Source organism: Eumetopias jubatus, unplaced genomic scaffold (assembly GCF_037043125.1).
Source record: "Eumetopias jubatus isolate StellerSeaLion01/CBP00866 unplaced genomic scaffold, mEumJub1_p1.0 scaffold_12, whole genome shotgun sequence".
NCBI classification, from domain to species: domain Eukaryota; kingdom Metazoa; phylum Chordata; class Mammalia; order Carnivora; family Otariidae; genus Eumetopias; species Eumetopias jubatus.
Window position 1 is genome coordinate 69,008,423 of NW_028274818.1, and position 19,497 is coordinate 69,027,919.

General features: G+C 52.5%; 1 protein-coding gene and 1 pseudogene across 3 annotated transcripts; one reads left to right on the plus strand and one right to left on the minus strand.

Moving 5' to 3' along the window:
• Positions 1–3,107: 3,107 nt before the first annotated feature.
• Positions 3,108–4,277, plus strand: LOC114204039 (histo-blood group ABO system transferase pseudogene; annotated as a pseudogene).
• A 5,410-nt stretch (positions 4,278–9,687) lies between these two features.
• On the minus strand, positions 9,688–16,344 carry LOC114204099 (uncharacterized). Of its 3 annotated transcripts, none has more exons than XR_015766529.1 (4): positions 14,874–16,344; positions 14,264–14,547; positions 10,397–10,598; positions 9,688–10,137 (listed from the first exon to the last, which is right to left on the minus strand). XR_015766529.1 is itself a non-coding variant. In XM_088017235.1 (4 exons), exons 1-4 carry the CDS (start codon positions 11,975–11,977, stop codon positions 9,881–9,883), a joined length of 771 nt encoding a protein of 256 aa, XP_087873361.1. In that variant the 5' UTR covers positions 11,978–12,819; the 3' UTR covers positions 9,688–9,880. The 3 variants fall into 3 exon arrangements, 1 of the variants encoding a protein (XP_087873361.1); XM_088017235.1 differs by lacking the exons at positions 14,264–14,547; positions 14,874–16,344 and adding exons at positions 11,072–11,251; positions 11,846–12,819; XR_015766528.1 differs by having other exon boundaries at positions 14,264–16,339.
• Between the last annotated feature and the right edge of the window lie 3,153 nt (positions 16,345–19,497).

A 19,497-nucleotide genomic window follows, 5' to 3' on the forward strand; every position in this document is an offset into this window, starting at 1 on the left:
TTTTTCACTGTGACTAAACATAGTAACACTGACCCCTTAAAACATGTCAGGTGCACAGTTCTCGGGCCTTAGCTGAGTTCCCACGGTTATACGTCATTCTCCAGAACTTTGTCCTTCTCCCCGAGGGGGGCTCTGTATGCAGGAGACACCAGCTCCCCAGCCCCTTTCCCCTCGGCCCCTGCAGCCACATTCTACTTTGTGTCTCAGGATACTTCATGTAAGTGGGATCACACGGCGTCTGTCCTTCTGTGACTGGCTGATGTCACTTAGCGTGATGACTTCCAGCTTCATGCCGTGTTGTAGCCTGTGTCAGAACTCCCTTCGTTTTTAAGGCTGCATCGTGTTCCGTTGTGTATATACCACGTTTTGTTTATCCGTTCATCTGTCAGTGGACACTTGGGTTGCTTCCACCTTTTGGGTGTTATGAAAAATGCTGCTCTGAATAAGGGTACTTCTACTTTCAATTTTGGGAGTATATATCTAGGAGTATAATTGTTGAACCATATGGTAATTCTACTTTGATCTATTTGAGTAAATGCCAAAATATTTTATACATAGACTGCACCATTTTTCACAAGCAAGGTGTAAGGGTTTCAGTTTCTCAACATCCTTTCCAAAATTTGTTATTTTAGTTTTCTTGATTATAGTGATTCTGTTGTGTGTAAAAGGACATCTAACTGGTTTAAATCTCCATTTCCATAAAGACTAAGGATGTTTAACATCTATTCAAGTGCTACTCACCATTTGTATGATTTCTTTGGAGAAAGGTCTATCCAAGTCCTTTGTCTATTTTAAAAAATGGGTTGTCTTTTTGCTGAGGAGTTGTAAAAGCTCTTTACATATTCTGGGCAACAGACTCTTATTAGATAAATAATGTACAAATATTTTCTTCCATTCTGGGGTTTATCTTTTCACTTTCCAGATAGTATCTTATGATGTACAAAGATTTTTTTTTTTCTTACATTTCTTTTTTAAGAGTGAGTGAGAGAGAGAGTGCGAGTGGTCAGGGGCAGAGGGAGAAGGAGAGAGAATCTTAAGCAGGCCCCACACTCAGTGTGGAGCCTGACGTGGACTTGATCTCATGATCCTGAGATCATGATCTGCGCCAAAATTAAGAGTCGGACGCTTAACCAACTGAGCCACCCAGGCACCCAGAACAGATTTTTAATTTTGAGGATATTAATTTATCTATTGTTTTCTTTCCTTTCTTATGCTTTGGTGTCAGATCTAATAGCATTGCTAGATCCAAGGTTATGAAGATTTATCCCCATTTATGTCTTCTAGAGTTTATAGTTTTACCTCTTACATTTAAGCCTTTAATTTATTTTGAGTTAATGTTTATATGTGGTGTGAGGTAAGGGTCCAGGTTCCTTCCTCTGTACATGGATAGCCAATTGTCTAGCACCCTTTGTTGAAAAGACCATTCTCTCCCCCAGTGTAATGTTGCCACCCTTGTCAAAATTCAGTGGACCATAGATGAAGGGGTTTATTTCTGGGCTCTCAGTTAAATCCCACTGATCTGTATGCATATCTTTTTGAAAAAGTTATTTTATTTATTTTTAAAAATGTTTTAAATTTAAATTCAATTAACATATAATGTATTATTTGTTTCAGGGTGAGTGCATACCTTTATGACAGTATCAAAATGTTTTTTTTTTTTAAAGATTTTATTTATTTATTTGAGAAGGAGAGAATGAGAGACAGAGAGCACAAGAGGGAAGAGGGTCAGAGGGAGAAGCAGACTCCCTGCCGAGCAGGGAGCCCGATGCGGGACTCGATCCCGGGACTCCAGGATCATGACCTGAGCCGAAGGCAGTCGCTTAACCAACTGAGCCACCCAGGCGCCCAGTATCAAAATGTTTTATTTACTGTTGCTTTATATTAATATTTGAACTTTGAAAGAATGACCTTTCACCTTTGATTTTCTTTTTCAAGATTCTTTTGGCTATTTTGTGGTCCCTTGAAATTCCATATGACTGTTAGGATTAGCTTGTGCAGTTCTTTCCAAAGGCCTTTGTGAATTTTCTTGGGAACACATTGAATTTCCACATTGCATTGTGTACTATTGCCATCTTATCAATAGTATGTCTTTTCATCACTGTGGGGTCCTCAGATTTATTTAGGTTTCCCTTTCTTTCAGCAATGTTTTGTAATTTTCAGTGTACAAGACTTGCACCTTGATTACATCTATTCCTAAGTATTTTGTCAATGTTAATGTTCCCTAAAATGGAATTGTTTTCTTGAATTATTTTTTGGATGATTCATGGCTAATGCATGCAGACAAGAGAGATTCTTGTGTATTGATATTAACTGACTGTAATCATTTTTTGTTGATTGTTTAGGAAGCTCTCTATATAAGATGATGTCATCTCTGTAGAGATGACTACATCTTAGTCATCTAGACCTTGACTAGACCTTAGTCAAGTAGACCTAGTTCTACTGTTTTCTTCCACATGTGGATTTCTTGCCTTATCATTCTGGGTAGAACTTTCAGTACGATACTGAGCAATGAGTGAAAGCCAGCATGATGGACTTGTTTGTGATTTCAGAGTACAGCTGTCAATCCTCAAAATTGAGCATGATGTTTGATTAGAGTTAGGGTTGGGGTTAGGGTTAGGGGTTAGGGTTAAGGGTTAGGGTTAGGGTAGGTGACCCTGTGACCCATGAAGCCCGACACTCAGCATGCTGGAGCCAGGAACACTCCCCCTGTGCTGAGCTCCCAGGCAAACCCTGCAGGTCCCCTCCCCTGGCTGACCCCCTGCAGGTTCTGTCCCCACCTGCCATGAGTTGAGCACCTTTGGGCACAGCCCTTGTTTCTATGCCCTACAGACTGGGTAGAATCAGCTGCATGGGTTTCTAGCCTCTAAGTCTCAGGCTCCCCTTTGTAAGATGGGGTCCTGATGGCTCCCATCTCTGGGAGCCGAAGGTAGGGAGGCCCCACCAGCAGACGTGCTCAGGACAGGCCAGAAGGGTGGCTGTTGTTTAAAGCAGCCCAGGGCCTGCCCCCTTGAAGAAAGTGCACACGTTCATGGCCCAGGTTTTGGGGTCCTGCTGCCAACCTCTGGCAGTGACCCTCCTCCAGCCCTGTCCCCTGTCCCTGTGGATACATGGTCTTCCTGGAGCTGTTCCTGCAGACAATTGAGAAGCACTTCATGGTGGGACACAGGGTCACCTACTACGTCTTCACAGATCAGTTGCCTGCTGGGCCCCGTGTGTCCCTCCGGGAAGGCCGGAGGGTGGTGGTCCTCGAGGTCCCCGGCACCCCGCATGGGGAGGACGTGTCCACGCAGAGCACGTGATGATCTGCCGCTTCTGTAAGCAGTTCTTCCTGTCATCGCGCGCTGAAATAAAGTTCTCAGACACCAATCTGAGTGGCCATGCGGGGCTGCCTCTGCAAGTAGAGCTGCAGCAGCTGGGTTCTGCACATCGCTTTTATTTCATTTTTTATCAGAAAAGCAAGGGCGGATGCCCCAAAGCGTGGGAAAGGAGGACAAAGGGATGGCAAAAATCCTGAAGCTGTAAGGCAGGCCTGCACCCTCTCCTACTCGCAGGCACGCAGGGAGGCCGTCATGGGATAAGGGAAGAGGGGGATGTTTGTGCTAGCAAACGCCAGGTGCAGGAAGGGGGGACTGAGGGTGACGTTCTTTCCTAGCTCCTAACCTATGCCCTGCCCCTGGGGATCATGGGATCCTGCTCTTACCGGGACATTGCGTTCAACAGCCTGAGAACAGGAACGCTGCTGACGTTTCAGCTGCTTCCACAATCACTCCTGAGGGTTTACAATCTATTTTCTAAGAATAGCTCTACACTTCCTCCGTGAGGTGGACTACCTGGTGTGCAGGGAGGTGGACATGAAGTTCCGCGACCATGTGAGCATGGAGATCCTGTCCCCCTCTCTTCGGCACCCTGCACCCCGGTTTCTACCAGGCGGCCCGCAAGGACTTCAGCTATGAGCATTGGCCACAGTCCCAGGTGCACACCCCCGGGGACAAGGGTGACTTTTACTACAAGGGTGCCTTTTCTGGGGGGTCAGTGGTGGAGGTTCACCGACTGACCTTGGCCTGTCACCAGGACATGGGGGTCAACCTGGCCAATCGGATCGAGGCTGTGTGGCACGACAAGAGCCACCTGAACAGGTACCTGCTGGACCATAAGCCCATTAAGGTGCTGTCCCCAGAGGACCTGTAGGACCCACAGCTGCTGGGCTGCCCCCCATCATGAAGAAGCTGAGATTCATGGCTGTGCCCAAGAATCACCAGGACAGCAGCAGTGGTTAGTACTTGAGTCGTTTTGGTGCCCACCGGGTCTTTCACTTGAGTTAACAGATGAGCCCGAAGGAAGGACGTCATCAGTTAGGAAGTATAGACGAAGGTCAGAGTGGAGGTGGGCAAAGGCCTCTTTCAGAGAGCAGGGAAGCTCCGAGCTTCTTCTATACACCTTGCCCTGCTCATCGCTTCCAGCTGCCTGGCCCTGAGTTCTGGCCTTTCAATGAATTAGTCATCTAGTAAGTAACATGTTTCTCTGAGTTCCATGAGCCAGTGGAGCAGATTATTCAAACCTGAAGAGGTTGTGGGGACCTCCAATCTGTAGCCCATAGCTCAGAAACAGGGGTGACCTCTCTGCCCAGCCACTGGCTGACCACTAAGTTAACAGCACAGGGATTCAGTAGCCATACACACAGCAAAGAATACAGACTTGACAAAGTTAGTTCAGAAAAGTCACTAAACCAACAGTAGCAACTACAATGAGCAGCAATCATGAAGCCTGGCATGGGGAAGGTCTGATGTTCAGGATGCTTCCATTATAATATTCCTAATCACACCCTGGACTTGTCACTGGGGCCAAGTCCCCCGGCTGGGGGCCAGGTAGCTCCTACATGTTCCACGTGCCTCTCCCTGGCTCCTCCAGCCATGCACTGTCCTGTGCTGCTTCCCAGCAGAGGTTGGTTTTCACCAAAGCCAGGAAGATGGGATGGGTTTTCCTGACTCCCCACCCCCTGCCGCACAGGGTTGCAAGAGAGGAAAAAGTTTTCCTCAACCCTCTTAAGATCCCTGGCTGAGTCTGGAAATTGACAAAGACAGATGAACAGGAGAAAAGCAAGCAAAATGTATTGATTGTTTTGGTGGGAACCTCACAAGACCATGACGACCGGCAGAGGTGACTGGAGCAGACCAGCTCTTCTACCTTTTAGACAAAGAAGCAGTAAGTGTGTGGAGAATTGACAGACACAGGGGTTTGGACTAGGGCTCGTAAACGGTAAAGAAGTTAACTAGGAAGATAAGGGTTCGTTTAACCAGGTGTGTTCGTATAGACCCCGTGGTGCTAAATTCCCTGACTCTGGTGATAAGCACATCATCCCTCTGGTCCGGGGAGAGAAAGTTCCACATGGGAGTATTCTGACCTGCTTAAGGGAAGAAGAGCTGATGGCTGGGGGTCAGAGAGACCTTCTTGCTTCTGCTCTATGCAAAAGTTCTTTTAGCTTCTATATTTAATTTGCCAAGGTGCCATATTTGGGTTAGTGTGTCCTGGCCCTCACTGGCCTGGTGCTGTACTCTGTCTCCTAGTATCCAGGATATTGGGTGTGCTGCTGTGGAGACCTCCCAGCCCTGGGGTAGCCCCTTGTCCAGGGAGGCACCTGCCTCAAGGGGAGGGTTGCTAAGGGTGGCCGCCCCTCCTCAGGGAGATTGGGTGGGAGAGTGCAGATCTTACTTCGAGAAACTGACTTCATTTCCTGAAAAGGTCTACCTGATAGTGGGATCATACAGGAGTTCTATTTTTAGTATTTTGGGGAAAATCCATCCTTCTCCCAGCATGGCTGTGCCAACCAAAGTCAATTCCTATAAACCAGAGATTTTTCAAGAACTTCTCCAGCAGAGAACATGAGGAGAACATTTTCATGACCTTAGACAGGCAGAGATTTCCCAGGATGCAAAGTATACTAACCGTAGAAACAAACCGGTGACTTAGAAACTATGAAATGAAGAACTTGTTCTCCTTCTTCCATTTCTGGCTAGTGTGCTGGTCTGTGGCTCGATCCCACCTCAGGCAGCTGGAAGGTTGACCTCCCAGGTCAGCTGCCACTGAGATGGCTACTGTTTCTAGAAATTCTTCGGGGTGTGGCCAGGTTTCCCCACCTGTGCACTGATCAAGCCGGTGACCTCTAACAGTGGAGCCATGGGTCCTCCAGGCATGGTCCCCCCCAATCCCCCAGTAGAGCCATCCCACTGAGGGTTTAGGGGGACGGGAGCTGTCCCTAGGCAAAACACTGGAGATTCTCACTGTCCCTACCTGGCCTTCAGATGCTCCTCAGTTACTCCTGTGCCTCTGGTGTCTTCTTGGAACCCTGACCTGTCAGCTTTTGGACAGCTGGTCCAGTGGTACCCTCACTTTCTGGGAGGGGGATTTGCTGGAATCTGCAGTGTGTCCTGCGGCCCCACCGGGATCGCTTTTTGAAGGCACATCATCTGGGCCATCTGAGGACCCAAGACTGTGGGTCTGTGGCCTGGAGGGATTCTGAGCAGCGCTGTTGGGATGGGAGGGCTGCAAGGCCCAGAGGCAGTTTCCAGAAAGCTGTCTGGGGTCCCCGGCATCCTACCGTTTTCGAATCAAAGCTCTGAGATCTTTTTTTTTTTTTTAAAAGATTTTATTTATTTGAGAGAGAGAGAATGAGAGATAGCACGAGAGGGAAGAGGGTCAGAAGGAGAAGCAGACTCCCTGCTGAGCAGGGAGCCCGATGCGGGACTCGATCCCGGGACTCCAGGATCATGACCTGAGCCGAAGGCAGTCGCTTAACCAACTGAGCCACCCAGGCGCCCAAAAGCCCTGAGATCTTTAAAATGCCAGCAACGGTACAGCATGGGCCAGAAAAACAAATGTCCCTGTGCACCCAACACCACCTAAACTATTGGCCATTTCTTGTCACTTGAGCTGAGTATAAAGGATTGGGAGTTGGGGCTTGAGGGGGCGGGTCCTGGGCCAGACTTTGTATTTGGGGGACAAAGGCCATCAGACAAGCTTGTGCTGAGCCTCAGGAGAGGGTCTGTGTGGAGACCCCAGCTGCAGGCACTGCTGTCCACTGATGCCCCCTCAGCCTGCCCCAGTGCCCCTGCTGCTGGGGGAGCGCCTGCCCCCTCCTCTCTGCCTGAGGGCTCACTCCTGCACCAGGTGCCTCCTCCCCTGCCAGTCACTGCCAGCCTGCAGCCTGGGAGGGTGGATACCCTGACAACCTCCAGCCCTGGGGACAGAGCCAGTGCGATGTGGTCTCCCAGCAGGTCTGAGCACCAGGCCCGCACATTGCTCACTCTCCTCCTGTGGTCCCAATGTGCCACGTCCTCCCTTAGGCTCCCTGGGCCCAAGTCCTCCTCTGCTCAGGGACCACTCTCTGCCCAGGCTCCACATGCTGAGACTGGGAGCAGGTCATCTGGACCTTCTGGACTTGCGCTTCCATGCCTGTGACATGGGCACAGTCCAGCCTCACAGACTGCTCAGAGGAGACCAGTGCGGGAAGACGCAGTCCGCTGCAAGGGAGATGCCAGGTGACCCCAGAGGGAGCGCACAGGACTTGCACAAGGCACTGCGCTCATGGGGCCCAGTGTGGGATGCGGGCACCCAGCCAAGGGGCATGGGGCATCCTGGTGAGGGTGGCCCTGGCAGGGGGGGAGAGGGAAGCCACGGAAGGGTCCCAGAAGAGGCGGGAGACAAGGAAGACGACAGGACAGAGCTTCCCAAGGAGGTCGATGGAAGGACCAAAGGATCACAGAGGCCCTTGGGAAAACTCGGAGGCCTTGGAGATGGCGGCTGAAATGCTGTCATTTGGTCAGAAAAGTTGTGTCACAACCCCGCAGTTGACAGTGGATGATTTACTCTTTGTTGGTTCTAGGATTCAGTGTGTACCTGCCATTAGAACTCACATTGCATGAAGTCGAGGATATACTTACTTTTCGTCACTTTTCAGGACTAGGTTTTTCTAGAGGAAGTGCTAAGCATGGGTCTCTCCATTCTTTTCTTTGTGCAACTGGCCTCTGTTTTCAGGAGCAGATTGCTGGTGCTCATCACCACTGCTAGCCCTGAGGACTGCCCCCGTCACCTCCCACAGTGGACGTGACCATGTGGGTTGGGGGGTGCTCCCTGATGAAGCCCCAGTGCTCAGTACACAGCAGGGACCCCAGATCCTGTGCTGAATGAGGGACGATGGGAGAGAAGGAGGGGAGAGAGGGAGGAGGGGAGGGAGGATGGGAGGGAGGCAGGGAGGGAGGGAGTGGGGGAGTGGGGGAGGGAAGGGAGGGGTGGAGGGGAAGGAGAGAGAAGGGGGAATGAATGAGGGAGTGAACAAATGAGGTAGGGAGGGAGGGAGTGAAACCACAGAAGCTGGATCCATACCTCAGGAGCCATTATTTGGGGTAAGGTCTAAGGGCATCACAGCCTGGGCCCTGGATGGTGGCTCAGGGCAGGTCCATCTGTCCTTCCAGTGCTGACCTTCCTTCTCCTTGGACCCGCTGTCCTCCTGGATCCTCTCCACCTCCTCCTCAAACAATCAATGTTCCCAGGGGCAGAGTCGCAGGAGGGGGTCTCAGGAGGGCTTCCCGGATCCTGTGACCCCAAACAACAATGTGACAGTAGCTACAGGGCATTCTATCACGAGCGCTGGGACAATGGGTCCCATCCATCTCCTTGGGCGTTAGTGTTGTTCCATTCCCTGCTCTCCACCACCGCTGTGATGAACACTCCTGAAAATACATCTGTGAAAAACCGAGCCAGAGTTTCCGGGGGTAAGTCCGAGGCTGAGCATACCAGGTGATGGGTGCCCTGCGGCCTGGGATGGGTGCTGCTCACTGTTCTCCCAGACAGGGGTGCCCGTCACCCTACTCTCCAGGGGATCTGCAGGGGACCTCCGCTTCCGCACGTTCTCCCCAGACCAGACACCTGCCGGTCTGAGGGTGACCAGCGCTGCCTCCATAGGGTTTCCTTTGCCGGAGTCCTTCCCCAGGAGCTCCACATCTCACACATATTCCCTGCATGCCTATCCTGCCCCCTTGGACTTGCATGTGTTTGGTCTCCGTCCCTGTGGAACCCAGTGACTTGGAGCGTGGTTTGGACCAGAGTCAGGTGAAACCTTTCTCTGGCCTTGGGTTGTGAGCAGTGCTTTTGCCCTTTGTGGTGTGTCTTCCAGCTTTCTGCATTTCCCTGGTTTCTGGGTGGGCCACAGGAGGAGCCAGCCGTTTCCTGTCTGGGGTCAGGCTGTGGTGTCCCAGGAGGAACAGGGGTCTCGGCCCCGAGATTGTGCCCATAATTCCTAAAGTGGCCTCTGTGATTACATCTGATGTGTAATCCATCGGGGATTTCAATATCGAATAAGGGAAATTCTATGTCAAATAAACACAGGAGAAAACGAGTCCCCTTTGAAAATAGGTGGGCAGACACAAAGGCACCTCTTGCGTGATTCCACTTACAGAAACATCCAGAACAGGTAAAGGAACAGAGAGAGAAAGCAGCTTGGGGGTCGCCAGGGTCTGGGCTGGGAGAGAAATGGGCAGGGAGGGCTTCTGGTTCGGGGACTCCTTTGGGGAAGGAGATATTCTGCAGCAATGTTCTGGGGTGTGGGGGCACAGCGTTGGGAGTGTACTTAATACTCGTGTTCAATTGAAAACAAGTAATTTTATTTAAAACAAATAATAAACAGTATACAGAACATGAAAAGATAAAATAACAGTTAATATGAACCAGAGAGAAAGAACATAGGGGGAGGGGACGAAACAATCTGGCGGGGCGTCGGGGTCCGGTGATGGAACTAAGGGTAATTGTACAGGGAGCTCTCCCTGCAGGGCTGTGGGCTCTGGATGTGGCTGTGGGAGCCCTGCAGGAGCAGGAGTAGGGGCAGGGGTTAGGACAGGGGCAGGGCCGGGTGTGAGAGCAGGGCCAGGGACAGGGGCAGGGGAGCGGCAGGAACCGTAGCAGGGGCAGGGGCTGGGGCAGGAGCAGGTGCCTGTTCTTCCTGGTTTGCGTCAGGCTCTCCGTGGGCGGGTGCCGGGTCACCTGCCGGCTCCTGGTCTCCTCCTGAAGTCACTGCAGGCACCACCCCTCCCTCCAGAGCTGCTGATGGAGTTGGAGCCGGCTCTAGCTCCTCAGGTGGTGGAGCAGCTGTGAGAGGAGAAAAGCTCGCCCCCGTGCCTGCTCTCCGTGGGCCTTTACAAGACAGAACCCAGCCCAGGGCCTCCCAGAGAAGCCGCAGCCAGGAAGGGACCCTCACGGGGACGTCTCCCCGACTGCAGTCCACCCACTGGGTGCCCTGTGCCCGGTCGTTGCTCCTGGCCCCACACCAGCCTCTGGGGCTCCTCCCTGTGGGGCCAGCACCGACCCATCCCCACACACCACAAACACCCAGCCCCAGCCTTCTCACCCTCGGGCTCGGCCTCTGTGGGCTCCAGCTCCTGGACCACTGTCCGGTGGACAACCACCTGGGACAGTGGTCTGGGTGGTGTCGGAGGCCTTCTTTGGCAATCCCCAGCACCTGCTCCTAGGGACCCCTGTGGGGTCAACCCCTCTGTCCAGGAGATGGAGGGTGTGTCCACCAGCCACCTCTCCATGTCATCCATTGACTTCTGCAAAGACAGGGACGGGTAGCCGGCTGGAGGCATCACAGCCCTGCCCGGCCATCCTCACTGTCCTCCTGCCCAGTCCCCCTGCTGCTCCCAGATCAGACACAGACCTGTGCGTGCACAGCCCTGCACCCGGGATGCAGTAGCCCATCCCTGCAGGGCTATCGGGATAAACCGTGGGCAGAAGGGGCAGCACCCACACACCCCATCCCACCCAGCCAGCCTTGACCTTGAACATGACCTGCCCACTGGGTATCTGACCCCTCATCAGCCTGCTCCTGCTCGGGGCGGCCCCACCCTACATGACCCCTCTTTACACACACACACACACACACACACACACACACACACACACACTCACACTCTCTCACACATACGCGCACACACACACACACACGGGGAGGGGACCTGGGGCTGCACAGGTCAGATCAGAGCGAGTGGGGCTGGGTGGCCGGCTCTGGGCCTCCTGGTGTCACCTTTCTGTCCTTCTGGCCAAATGGCCAGAGGCGGTGGGGAGCCCTGACACAAAATCCCCAGCGGGGGACAGCGTCTGCAGGGCGCGCTTTCTTCAGCCTGCAACCTCCGGACTTCGGCAGGCAGCATGTGAACATCTTGGTTTGAGGATCTCCAACAAAATGAGCTGGGCAGGGGGCTGTCTGTGGAATGTGGGTGCCTGGTTACCGGGGTTCCAAATTCTATTGGGCTCTGTTGTCAGGGAAGTGAGGTCACCACTGCCTGGGGTCCCCTTGCCCAACTTCCTCCTCACACAAGAGCCCCCCCGAGGGCCCCCCTCCCCCAGCTGCTCAATGCTCACCCTCTCCCCATGCCCCATCCATACAGTGACACCCACACAGCCCACCCACAGGCCCCGGGAGGCCTGGGTGCAGCCGGTGTCCCCGCTGTGAGGACACAGAGCTGGGTTCAGACTGGGCTCCTGCGCGTGCCCAGGGCTGTGACCTAGGACAGGCCCTGTGCCTCTCAGGGCCTCCCCAGGCTCCCCATCTGCACATCGGGGTATTCTGGCTTCTACTCTAGGGACGCCATCAGGGGTAGGACCTTTACACATGTTCCATACCTGCTATCACAGGAGGTTGGTGCACACTTGGCAATGCAAGGATGAGCCAGGGGCTGGGCGGGGCATGGAACACAGCTCAGCGGGGCCTGGGTCTGCTCTAGGGTCCAGGCAAAGCCACCCGCCTCTTGCCCGTGTCCCAGCCCCCATGGGAAGGTTGTAATGGACTGATTCTGACCTTGTCCTCGCACAGCACAGACTTCCAGGGGCTCCCAGTAGGGTTAGGCTCAGGTCCCAGGGCCTCGTCTGTGCCCGTGTGCTGGGCAGTCCCCACAGTGGCTCCCGGCATCCCCGAATCCTGGTCACACATCCCTGTGGAATCCCCTCCCCTCCAGGGTGGATGGCCTGTGTTGACTGCGCTCTCAGGAATAGAATGGGGCAAAATGCTGGGATGTCATTTCCAAGCTGATGGAGGAAAGTCTGTGACTTCTCCTGGTTCCCTCTCTCCTGTGTTCATTCTCTGTCTCCTTCTCTGTCTCTGTCTCTGTGTCTCTCAGCGGAGCAGGATCTGCAGGCTCCGGGGGCCACGTGAGAAGCCTCAGAAGCCTCCCTTGTCCCTGTTTCCCTCTCCGGTCCTGGTGCTCCGTTCCTTCCTAAGGCCTCCTCACCCTGACCAGAGCAGTGACTCTAGAACCTCTTCCAAACGGGGACCCTGAGGCTGCAACAAGGAGGGCCCTGACCTTGGTCTCCAGACCGGTGGTCCAGTGCTCTGCCACGTTCTGCGTACCCAGGTCCTCAGCCCCCCAAGCCCCCAGGCTGTCCTCTGCTCAGAAGGACCTCGAGGGAGTACAAAGCATTTTCCCAGGACTGGGAGCACAGTGGGTCGGGGCTGGAGATCCAAGGCCAACAGGCTCTTCTACAAGCCTGTGGGACCCTAGGGACACCGCATCTCTACAGCCCAAGTGACAGAAGAGTAAGCTGAGGCCTTTTGTGCTGTAGCCCTTCTGGACTTGGGGGTGGGTATCTCTTCCTACTTCCAAGTGCCCAGGGTGGTGATGGACACTGGAACCCAGACTCTGTCCTCTCCCAGTGCCCTGGCAGCCTCCGTGGGCCCCTTGGGGACCCCTGACCTTCAGCCTGGCCTGTCTCCTGATGCCCCTGCCCCATGGCCCAGCTGTCTCCAATCTCATTCTTCTTTCCCCCTTGTCCCCCACCTTGCTCCCAGGGTGTCCTCCCCTTCTGACCCCCAGCTGGGCAGTCAGTGGTGTGTGTGGGTGGGTGGGTGTGCAGGTGTGCATGCCTCTACGCGCCTGGGGATGCCCAAGGTCATGTCCCCACGTGGGACGGGGTGGGTAGCTATCCCCGAGGATCTGAGGGGCTCTCACCCCCAAAGCGAACCTCATGGGAAGGTTGGGGGTGGCCTAGGACTGGAGAGCAGCCCTGCTCCTTGGGCTCTGCACCCCTCATTTGTCTTGGGCCAGTCCCTGCCTCTTTTGACCCAGGTTCCCAACTGTCCCTGAGGGTTGGACATGGAAACGCTTGAACGTGGCCGCTCCTCCAGGGGTAGGTGGGGGACAGGTGCACCAGGCACACAGGCCTCCCCACCCAGAGGGCCAGCCAGGTGTCATGGCCGGGTATGCAAAGGGGACCTGCACACAGCACCTGTACAGTGACCCAGCCCTGCGGCAGACGTACACGAGACCCATGGCTCTGCACCTGACCGGTCCCCCACGTTCCCTCACCACAGCCAACTGCTCTGTGGCCCGAAAGTCCCCTGGGCCCCGCAACCATGCCCACCCTGGGCGGAAGGCCTTAGGGTGCAAGGCCAGGTGGGTAGGACATCTGGGGAAGCACAGGTCATTGACTACCCCTCCCACCCAGCTGGCCTGGAATGCAGACTCCCTCTCAGGGTCCAGCTAAGTGCAGGGCTGGGCCAGAGGACCTGGAGGCATCAGTGGAGGCCGACTCAGGGCAGGGAGAAGATCAGTCCGCCCCTTCCCCTTCTCCTCCCCTCCTTCTGCCTTGTCTTCCTGGCAGGACCCGGGACAGAGGTCCAGCCTGTCCCTGGCTGCAGCCCCGGCTGGAGTCAGAGGGGCGGGAAGGAGGCTGGGGAGGCGGGGCCCACCAGCAGGATGCCCGAGTGTGAAGGGGGTCGTTACTGTAATGAGGGACCCCGTGGGCATTCAGGGATTTCAGCCCTTTTTAGACATGAGCAGTGGCCCCAGGACTCGGCCCCTGCCCCAGCCTTCACTCTCCACAAGGCCCTGCATCCTCCCCAGCCCAGTCCTTGTCCAAGCCAGTCCTCCCTCTGGCCCCAGGAAATCCAGGGGCTCCGGGGGCTGTGAAATCATTACAAGCTGGAGCCAAGCCATCCCTATGGGGCCTGGTTCCGGGTCCCAGAGCCCCACAGTGAGGAGAGGCGAGGCCGGGCAGGAGTGGGGAGAGGGCAGAGTGGATTCTCCGTGGGGGCCATGGCTCCCTGGTCAGCACAGACCCTGTTGTGTGCTGGCCCCTAGGGCACCCAGATTCCAGCTCCCGGGCAGGCTCCGGGAGGGAGACCAGAGTGTGGCTCCCTGCTAGCTCAGACGTGTCACTCTGTCCTGTAGCTACAGCCTGTCCCACCAGCTGGACTCCCCCTCCTAGTTGGCCAGCTTACCTTCAGGGTCAAGAACAGGCCATCATGAAGGTCAGGGGCCAGCGCGTGGCTGGTTAGGCAGGCGAGGGCTCGCTTTCAACTCAGGGAGTCCCTGGCTGGTCTAGCAGGGGCTCTGGAGGGCTGGCCTTCCAGCTTCTCTGCTGACCAGCCCTGGTACTGGAGCCATTTACCTCCCCTCTCTGGGCCTCGCTCTCCTCCTCTGTGCAATGGGGTGATGCTGAATGATCCCTCCCATGGCAGGAACATGTGGCGTGCTGGTGATCGACATAAGCTGGGCACAGAGCCTGGATTGCAGAGTGCAGAGGGGGATGGTGAGCGGTGTCACCAGTGAGCACCCCTCCCCCCAAAAGCAATCCAGCCCTTCCATGCAGCCACCAGGCCCCTGGCTGGGAGCCCAGGAGCAGTGGCTGACCACACTCCTGACACCAGGGCCCCTGTGTGTGGCTCTTCCTCAGCAGTGGGACACGGTGGGGACCCCATGACACAGGGCCAGCTCCTCTCTCTCAGGGAAGGAGAACAAAGAAGACTTCCCTTGGGGTCCCCCAAGGCCATGTAAGAGGGGAGGAGGCTGCCCCCAAACAGTACATTGAAATTCTGCTTCTGTTAGAACCTGAGCGTTGGGGTTTGGTTCTTTCACTTGCTGGGCTGACGAGACACACTTGCTCTCCATGACTCCTCCTCAAATGAAGAGCTCTTGCAGGTCCCGGGCGTCCTGGACCTGGGGAGGGTAGAGGGGCCAGTCCCCTCCCTGCCTCCTGAAGGAGACCTGTGCTCCCAAAGACAGGATGGTTTCGGGTCGTGATCCTGGGCCAGGGTTGGAGACAGCCCCTCACTGCTCCTGACTCGGGGGCTGAGGGGGCCTTTCTCAGGCATAGCAACGCCCACCGTAGGCTGGGGCTTCAGAAAGAACACACTCCTGGACCCGGTCCTGCTCCAGGACGCTGGATGCCTTCCCCAGCTCCAGAGGAAGAGGGACATTCTCTGCTTCTCTGGGCAGTGGTCCTCTGATCCATGAGCAAGCACTGAAAGGTTTCTAGTCTGCCTCTGGAAGTGCACCTGCACTGAGTGGGCCAGTCACTGTCCACACATGAGACGGACAATGTGCTAAGGAAGCGCGGAAGGGAAGGGAAGGGAAGGGAAGGGAGGTGATCCTGTGCACCGATCCTGCGGGTTGGTGGGGCTGGCTGCTTCCGTGCCCTCCAGTGGGCCCCCTTTCCCTGGATGGGAATCCTCCTGGAGTCTGGTCTCTGCCCTTGGAGCTCCCTTCCTGCTGGTTTCAGGACCAAGGGAGAGACTGTGGTGTGGCTTGGAAGGCTCCACCCCAGCTTCCTTCCTTCCGCACACATCACTGCTCTGTTGCTCCCGCATTCCCTGCGCAAGGCTGGTTTAAGGCACTCATTCCCTCCAAGGCCCAGCCACTGTGGCTCCATCACATACATCGTGGCCACAGCTGCCTGGCTGGGCGAGGAGTCCAGAAGAGCTCTCCTTTCCCGGGATCAAGGTTCATATTCCTGGCCAGAGAAAGAAGTCCCATCTGTTCTCTGCTAGAGAAGGTGAATTCCTGGGCCGGGTTGCCCTCAGGTACCTGAGGACATGGGGGTCCCCTGCAGGTCCCCTGGAGAGAAGGGTGTCGGGCACCCCTGTCTGGGAGAACAGTGAGCAGCACCTATCCCAGGCCACAGGTGCACCCATCACCTGGCAGTGCTTGGCCTCAGACTCACCCCCGGAAACTCTGGTCCAGTTTTTTACAGATGTGTTTTCAGGAGTGTTCAGCACAGCGGTGGTGGAGAGAGCAGGGAATGCACCAGTACTAATGCCCAAGGAGATGGATGGTGGCTCAGTCCGTTAAGCCACTGACTCTTGGTTTTGGCTCAGGATTGATCTCATGGTGTGGGATCGAGCCCCATGTAGGGTCTGTGTTCCGGGCAGTGCGGGCTCACAATTCTCTCTTCCACCTCCTGCGTCTCCTACCACTCTCGTGCCACACACTCTCTCTCTAAAATAAATTAATAAAATCTTTATAAAAATGGAATCATACAGAATGTACTTTTAAAAAGTGGTAAAAAATCTATCATATAATCTCACTGATATGAGTAATTCTTAATCTCAGAAAACCCAAGTGAGGGTTGCTGGAGTGGTGGGGGGTGGGAGGGATGGGGCGGCTGGGTGATGGACATTGGGGAGGGTATGTGCTATGGTGAGCGCTGTGAATTGTGTAAGACTGATGAATCACAGATCTGTATCTCTGAAACAAATAATACATGTTAAGAAAAAAGAAGAAGATAGTAGGAAGGGAAAAATGATGTAATGTATGGTGATTAACATAACATAATGAAAAAGGAAAAAAATTGTAAAAAATCATAACATTGATTTTGCCATTTTAAACATTTTCAGTATAAAGTCTGGTAGTGTGAAGTACATTTACACTGCTGTGATACATATCTGGAGAACATTTCATTTGCAATTCTGAAATTCTGTACCCATTATTATTTGTTTTTCATGTAGAAAGCATATTTATTTTTTACTTATTTTTTTTAAAGTCTATTTTGTTTTTTTTTTTAAAGATTTTATTTATTTATTTGAGAGAGAGAGAATGAGAGATAGAGAGCACGAGAGGGAAGAGGGTCAGAGGGAGAAGCAGACTTCCCGCTGAGCAGGGAGCCCGATGTGGGACTCGATCCCGGGACTCCAGGATCATGACCTGAGCCGAAGGCAGTCGCTTAACCAACTGAGCCACCCAGGCGCCCTATTTTTTTACTTATTTATGTTCAGTTAGCCAACATATTGTACATCTTTAGTTTTTGATGTAGTATTCAATGACTCGTTACTTGCATATAACCCAGTGCTCATCACAACATGTGCTCGCCTTAATACCCATCACCCAGATACCCCATCCCCCCACCCCCCTGCCTTCTGTAACCCTCAGTTAGGTTCCCGGAGTCCAGAGTCTCTCATGGTTTGTCTCCCTGTTCTTCCCATTCAGTTTTCCTTCCCTTCCCCTGTGGTCCTCTGTGCTATTCCTTCTGTTCCACAAATAAGTGAAACCATATGACAATTGTCTTTCTCTGCTTGACTTATTTCACTTAGCATAATCCCCTCCAGTTCCATCCATATCAATGCAAATGGTAGGTATTCATCCTTTCTGATGGCTGAGTAATCTTCCCCTGTATATATGGACCACATCTTCTTTATCCATTCGTCTGTTGAAGGGCATCTCGGCTCCTTCCACAGTTTGGCTATTGCGGACATTGCTGCTATGAACATTGGGGTGCAGGTGCCCCTTCTTTTCACTACGTCTATATCTTTGGGGTAAATACCCAGTAGTGCAATTGTTAGTAGGGTATTTCTATTTTTAACATCTTGAGGAACCCCCATACTGTTTTCCAGAGTGGTTGTACCAGCTTGCATTCCCACCAACAGTGTAAAGAGGGTTCCTCTTTCTCCACATCCTCACAACATCTGTCATTTCCTGACTTGTTAATTTTAGCCATTCTGATTGGTGTGAGGTGGTATCTCATTGTGGTTTTGATTTGAATTTCCATGATGGCTAGTGATGGTAATCGTTAGTCATTTTTATGTCTTTTTTGGAGAAATGTCTGTTCATGTCTTCTGCCCATTTCTTGATTGGATTATTATTATTATTATTATTTTATTATTTTTGGGTGTTGAGTTTGAGAAGTTCTTTATAGATCTTGGATACCAGCCCTTCATCTGTAATGTCATTTGCAAATATCTTCTCCCATTCCATGGGTTGCTTCTTAGTTTTGTTGACTGTTTCGTCTGCTGTGCAGAAGCTTTTTATCTTGATGAAGTCCCAAAAGTTCATTTTTGCTTCTGTTTCCCTTGGCTTTAGAGACATGTCTTGAAAGAAGTTGCTGTGGCCGATGTCAAAGAGGTTACTGCCTCTGTTCTCCTCCAGGATTTTGATGGACTCCTGTCTCACATTGAGGTCTTTCATCCATTTTGAGTTTATCTTTGTGTATGATGTCAGAGAATGGTCCAGTTTCAATCTTCTGCATGTGGCTGTCCAATTTTCCCAGCACCATTTATTGGAGAGACTGTCTTTTTTCCATTGGACATTCATTCCTGATCTGTCAAAGACTGGTTGACCATAGAGTTGAGGGTCCATTTCTGGGGTCTCTATTCTGTTCCAATGATCTATGTGTTTTTGTGCCAATACCATCCTGCCACAGATTTGTAATATAGATTGAAGTCAGGCATCGTGATGCCCCCAGGTTTGGTTTTCTTTTGCAACATTTCCCTGGCTATGAATCCTTGGCTGCATGTTCTCATTTAGTGCCGTGAATATGTCTTTCCAGCCCTTTCTGGCTTGCCAGTTCCCTATGGACAGGTCTGACGTTATTCTGATGTTCCTCCCTCCGTACGCAAGAAATCTCTTCCCCTGGCTGCTTTCTGTATTGCTTCCTTGGTTCTAAGATTTGCAAGTTTTCCATTTTTAATTCTAATAGTGTTTTTATAGACTACTTTGGATTTTCTAGGTACACCATCATATTATCTGTGAATAGTCACAATTATCTCCTCAATTCTTATTCTTTTTTGTTTCTCTTGGCTTATAACACTTGGGAGATTCTCCAATGTAATGTTGACTAGAGTAGCATCGTTTGAAGATTTTAATATACCTTTTTCAATATCTGATGGAAAAAGCAGACAAAACACTGGTAAGAAATGTGACCTAATTGACATATATGGAACATTACATAGTAAGTGCAGAATACATTATTTTCAAGTGGTCCTAGAATATTTATCTGAATAGATGATATGTTGGGCCATGAATCAAGTCTACACATTTTAAAAGCCTGAAATTAACTAGATATATTCTTAGACCACAGGGAATTGAGCCATAGTCATAATGACAAGAAAACCAGGAAGTCCCTCAATGCTTAAAACTTAAATGTAAATTTGCTACATATCCTAAGGGTCAGAGAGGGAATCACAGTGGAAATTCTCGATCTTTCCTACATCAGAGCTCACAGACAATGGCATTCTATCCGTGAAGAGCACTATAAATAAGGTAGACAGGAGTTGAGCCTTAAATCCCAGTTCTGCCTCCCTCAGCCACACCTGGCAGCCTTGGCCTGCGGTGGCCCCCAGCTGCCCTTTCTGGTGGCCCTGAGCTAAGGGGGACAACATGGCCGTGTGGAAATGGGAAGCTCCACACTCCTAGTGATGATGGTGCTATTGTATTGTCCTCACCAGTCCAACAACATGATTTC